The sequence below is a fragment of the Lolium rigidum genome, chromosome 3, assembly GCF_022539505.1.
Source record: "Lolium rigidum isolate FL_2022 chromosome 3, APGP_CSIRO_Lrig_0.1, whole genome shotgun sequence".
NCBI classification, from domain to species: Eukaryota; Viridiplantae; Streptophyta; class Magnoliopsida; order Poales; family Poaceae; genus Lolium; species Lolium rigidum.
The window spans coordinates 43,853,368-43,858,595 of NC_061510.1; the positions used below are offsets into that span (position 1 = coordinate 43,853,368).

Here is a 5,228-nt window from a genome sequence, read left to right on the forward strand (position 1 = left end):
TTAGATCCAACGGTTTAATCCGACGGTCCCCCACCCGGAGGATCGGTGCGCAGGATCCTCCGGAGGATTCTCAGCACGGTCCCAAAAAAAAAGCCATATTTTATCCACGCATGATTTTGTTTCATCTGCTCGTGGATTCTCGGTCTTTGACAGTCTCGCAACGTCAAACACTTCGGGCTTTTGGCTCAAAAAAAAAAACACTTCGGGCTTTCTGTCCAGCACACTAGAATAAGGGCACACACGACATGGCTGCCTTTAGAGCATCTCTAGTCAATCCCCTAAAAACTCTTTTGATTCATAGGATTTGCATAAAAATTATGTAAGATTTAGATTTTATGAAAAAAAGTTCTACATAGGTTGCAACGTCCAACATTTGCAGGCTTTCTATCCAGCAAACTAGAATAAGGGCATATGTCGACATGCCTGCCCTTAGAGCATCTCTAATCAATTCCCTAAATGATTTTAGATGAGTAATTTTTTATTTTAAGAGGCTAAATTAGACCTAACCGTTTCTAAAAGGATCTACACGAGTAAAAAAGTTCACTCATCATGTTCTTCGACTCTCAAATATACTCGGCCACCGCTCGTCCAGAAAAAACCATGTCCTCCACCCGGCCCTAACAAGCACCTCCCCAGGCACCGCAACGTCGTCGGCGTTGCCTTCAACAACCACCATTAGGCTCTGCCAAGACCCCGCAGCCTCCTTCGCCCTCTTGCCTCACTCCGACTCGCTCACCGGTTGCCGCCGTCGTTGGAATCAAGCTACAAGCTCTACAACTGTCATGCCGATTCTAACGCACATAACCCCAACCGGTGATCGTCAAGCTTCCTTCTCCGAGCACCTTCGTCATTTTTCTATAGTCTCAAAGCCCTGGCGCCACACGCTCGTTGATGCAGTCGGTGAAATCGGGCCATAGCTCTACTGCTGCCACGTCGATTTGGTCGGCGAAATATTCAACCTGTGACCAGCAAGATTCGTCCTCTAAGTCCCTCCGTCAACTTATGACCGTCTCGCAACCCCTGCTAGCCTTCTCACATCTTCAACATCGTCTCAACACCGACGGGCGACCTTCTCATTCCTCGAAGTGTTCGACGAATTGGCTAGGTGGGTTTCTTTTGCCTTTTTTATTTTGTTTTCCTTTTTGGCAATCGAATTCAACCTAGTCAGTTCTATATTGTAGATGAAGAGGTTGAGGGAGAGAATCTTTGGTGACTCTTCATCGTCGTTGGAGGAAAAAGATGATGATTTCATCTTTGGGATGGTCGCCGACGTGGGGGTCCGACCTGAATAAAGGCGGTGGTCCTAGGGTCTCTCTTGCGCGAAGAGGAAGACCTACCGGAGGCCTGGACTCGTGATCTAGCCGGAGTGTTGAGTTTCGGAAGGCTCTGTCGGCGAATGTAACAGTGTTTTTTGCCTGGAGTTTGCTGGATCAGTGGTATTCGGTCGTGCGCACCCATGCTTTTATTTCGACCGATTGGTTCTGGAGGGAGCGGCGCGAAGCTCTTTTTCTGTGTTGACGTCAAGTGACTATGGATCCATGATGAAAGTCGGAAGAAGAGAAGTTCATGAAGGCCGGAGGGAGGACTAGCTAAGGGAGGTTCAAGTCTCCGCGCTGTTGAGGGACTTGCTTGGTGTTCCGAGCTTCACAGCAGCCGGTATGAAAGCGGGGGCGACAACACAAGTGAAGTTCGGAGTCCTACCTTTCGTGGTGAAAACCCAAGGTCCGGCCTTAATCGGTTGTGCCCGGCAATGACCTTGTTGGAGGCATTGTTTTGAGAGCGGGGACTATCTTCAGGGTGAAAACCTAAGATCGTTGATCGGGCGACGATGGTGTTCGCGCACTATTCCCTTCTTGGAGGCGTCGTTTTTGGAGATTCTCGTATTTCGTGTGTTGTCTTGGCGGTGGATGTATTGCTGTTGTTAGGCCCGAGATACTGTAGCGGGACTTTTGTTTCTTAGTTTTCTTTTTCTTTCTTTGGTTGTGTGTGTCCGTAGTGCCATTAGGGTGGTGCGTTGTTGCAGAGGCTGGATATAATTATATCGTTTTGATATTAATATATTCACTTTATCGAAAAAATGGAGAGCCGCTGTTAGGAAGTTATGTTGGGGGGTGGGGGGGGGGGTGGGGGGTGGATCCCTTTCTTATCTTTCATACTGTGTCAAATCTAAGAAAAAGGTTGACGCCACCACAGTATAGAAGAAAGGGTATTAAACTTCAGATTCCAGAGACGAACCTGAAGAAAGAGAGCAGCTCAAAATGGCAGGGCAGCTGCTCACGAGGCTAACCGATCGACCCAACCAACAAACCATGATTGACATGGACCCGGCCGTGTGCCCCTGTAGGCACGTACTAGTACACTTGCCAGAAGCACACAACTCGTCCACCTGCGGTCCTTCCGATCGACATTAAAATGATCCTGACAGCGAGGGAGATGATCCACGCCATGTTCTCGGCGAGCCGCTTCACGTGGCCTCTCGCGCTCACCTCGCCGCGGTTGACCGCTACCTTGGATTAGCTAGGCGGTGGTTGCCGCCGCTGCGTCCCCGGAATCTGTTAGGTGCTAACCTTGGATTACGCTTTGAAAATTGCATACTTTATGCTGTACTCGTGCTACAATGTGGCATGCAGGTATGTGATCTCAATGTACGCTGCATTTCGTTTTTCAGAGTAGGAGGTCGATCGGGTAGCGATCGGCGGCAATGGGGAAGGCGGGGAGGTGGCTGAGGAGCTTCTTGGCCGGCGGCAGGGCAAAGGATGGGAAGAGGGACAGGCCGCACGCCGACACGATGCCGGTCACGGCGCTGTCGGGAGCGACACCGAAGGAGAAGCGGTGGAGCTTCAGGCGGCCGGTGGTGCTGGCGCCCGAGCAGCGCGAAGCCGCCGACAGCGTTGGCGCGTCTCGGTCGTCAGCGGCGTCGGAAGCGGGCTTCGATCAGAAGACGCGCGCAGTGGCTGTCGCGGTGGCCACCGCGGCCACGGCAGACGTGGCGGTGGCCGCAGCGCAGGCGGCGGCCACGGTGGTACGTCTGTCCTCTCGCAAGGCGGCGCCGAACCTGTCGCCACCACCGGCGGGCTTCCCCGTCGAGGCGGCGGCGGCTGTCAGGATTCAGGCGGCATACAGAGGCTATCTGGTATTCTGGCACCACAATCATGGCGGAAACACTTGACTATATTTTCAGAGTTCAGAGCATCTGATTCACTGATATGCGTCCGTGCAGGCAAGGACGGCGCTGTGCGCGCTGAGGGGCATAGTGAAGCTGCAGGCGCTGGTGCGAGGGCAGCTGGTGAGGAAGCAGGCCAAGGCCACGCTCCGGTGCATGCAGGCTCTGCTGGCGGCGCAGTCCCAGCTGCGCGCGCAGCGCATGCGCTTCCTCCAGGAACACCAACCCCACCAGACACCGCCGCCAAGGCCACGGCCGTCACCGAGCCACCCGAAGCACCGCAGATCGTCCTACGTAAGTTCACCTCCACTTGCAGCCTTGCAGCAGTCAGCGGTAGCTCACAGAGACATGAAGAACAATGGTTGCATTTTTTGGTTTGGATTGCAGGAGATGGACAGGTCGAGCGACGATAGCGCCAAGATCGTCGAGATGGACAATGGCGAGAAGCCAGCAGCGCGGCGCGGCAGGGTGAAGAGCGGCGACAGGCACTGCTCCACCGTCGAGTACCACCACCAGCACGGCGGCCGGTGCTCGCCGGCGCCGTCGGCCATGACCGAGATGAGCCCGAGGGCGAGCAGCTGGCACGTGGAGGACCACCTCTCCTTGGGGAGCAGCCCGCACTCCCAGACCCAGAACGCGTCGGAGCTGCCGTTCCCGAGCTACATGGGCAACACCGAGTCGTCGAGGGCCAAGGCACGGTCGCAGAGCGCGCCGAGGCAGCGCGCCGCCGCGGACGCGCTGGAGCGGCAGCCGAGCAGGAGGAAGGGCGCGGAGCACCGGAGCGTGCCGAGGGGCGCCAGGATGCAGCGCTCGTCGTCGCAGCAGCAGGCCGGCTCCGCGCCGCGGCCGTCCTTCTTCAGGCCGTGGTCGACGTCAGTCAAGCTGGACTCGTCGACCGCGTCGCTCATGGACAGCGAGTGCGGCTCCACCAGCTCCGTCCTCACCGCGGCGACCACCGTGTCCACCGTGTACAGCCGGACCCGCTCGCTCGTCGGATTCGAGGTGAGAAATTTATACCCCAACTACTGACAGAACAACTGCATACGTACTGTGGTACTTGTACCAATTCTTTTCCATCGTCGTGACAAATATCGCTTTTTTTCCTTCAGGTGCGCAGGGGACTGTACTGATTATGCCCACAGTTCCAATTACTCCCGTCATGCAGTGCGAAAAGCAAGAAAAAAAAACCCTGATAAAATTATCAGTTTGAAAGTTTCGTAGTAATGTGTGTTGAGAAAGAACAGCCCCCTAGTTGAGACTTGAGAGTTGTATTTTGTATATATACGAGCGAGTCAAGTGTACATTTTATAGTGGAGGGTGTGTGATGACAGTTGCAAGGTGTTAATTTATAATTGTATGTTAGGAATGATCTATAAGTTTGTGAAGTGTATAAAGCTCTTATTTTTGTAAAGGAGCCACTCATTCTTAATCGACTCAAAATTAATTTAATTGTCAGTTTGGTGACGTTATGTAATGTCAGATCTAACTCATGCTACGAGAAGGATTTGTAACAATTAATGAAACAGGCCCCCGCATCGCCTCCCGCTTGGTGGACTCGGGTGGAAACCCTAATCGCCGGTGCCCCTTCCCTCCTCCTCCGGCCTCTGCTCCCCCTGCCGCCGCCGGCACGCACGTGCGGGCAAATGCCTCTGATGCTCTGGACGGCGGCATGCAACCCTCTTACGTCGCACGTTCGGGCAAATGCCTTGATCTGCTTGTTAGATGATTGTATTGAGCTACCTCAAAGCAAAACCCTTCTAGGGGTAAAACCAACTAACAATCACCAACTAAATCCTTTTTAGTTAATAGGCGTTATGTTAAGGCCTTTTCTAGTAACGATAAGACTAGTCCTTTTATAAATAAAATGACCACCTTGCCCTAGGTGCTATTTATTTGATGTGTTAGTGTCTCTGATTGAGTGGTTTGCTACTGGTCTTGTGTGTGTGGTTGATGCTATGACCTTGTATTGATTGTTCGTTTTTTATTATGCTACGTTAGAATGCGAACACTATCGGAGAAGGAGAGGATCTTGGTGAGGATTTCGAAGAGGAAGCAAGAGCAGATG

The 5,228-nt window shown here is 53.1% G+C and overlaps 1 protein-coding gene across 1 annotated transcript; it reads left to right on the forward strand.

Annotated features, from left to right (window-relative positions):
• The first annotated feature begins 2,701 nt into the window (after window positions 1-2,701).
• LOC124698201 (protein IQ-DOMAIN 19-like) lies at window positions 2,702-4,293 on the forward strand. Its single transcript, XM_047230715.1, has 4 exons — window positions 2,702-3,133; window positions 3,221-3,457; window positions 3,551-4,165; window positions 4,273-4,293. Exons 1-4 carry the CDS (start codon window positions 2,702-2,704, stop codon window positions 4,291-4,293), a joined length of 1,305 nt encoding a protein of 434 aa, XP_047086671.1.
• The last annotated feature ends 935 nt before the right edge of the window (window positions 4,294-5,228 follow it).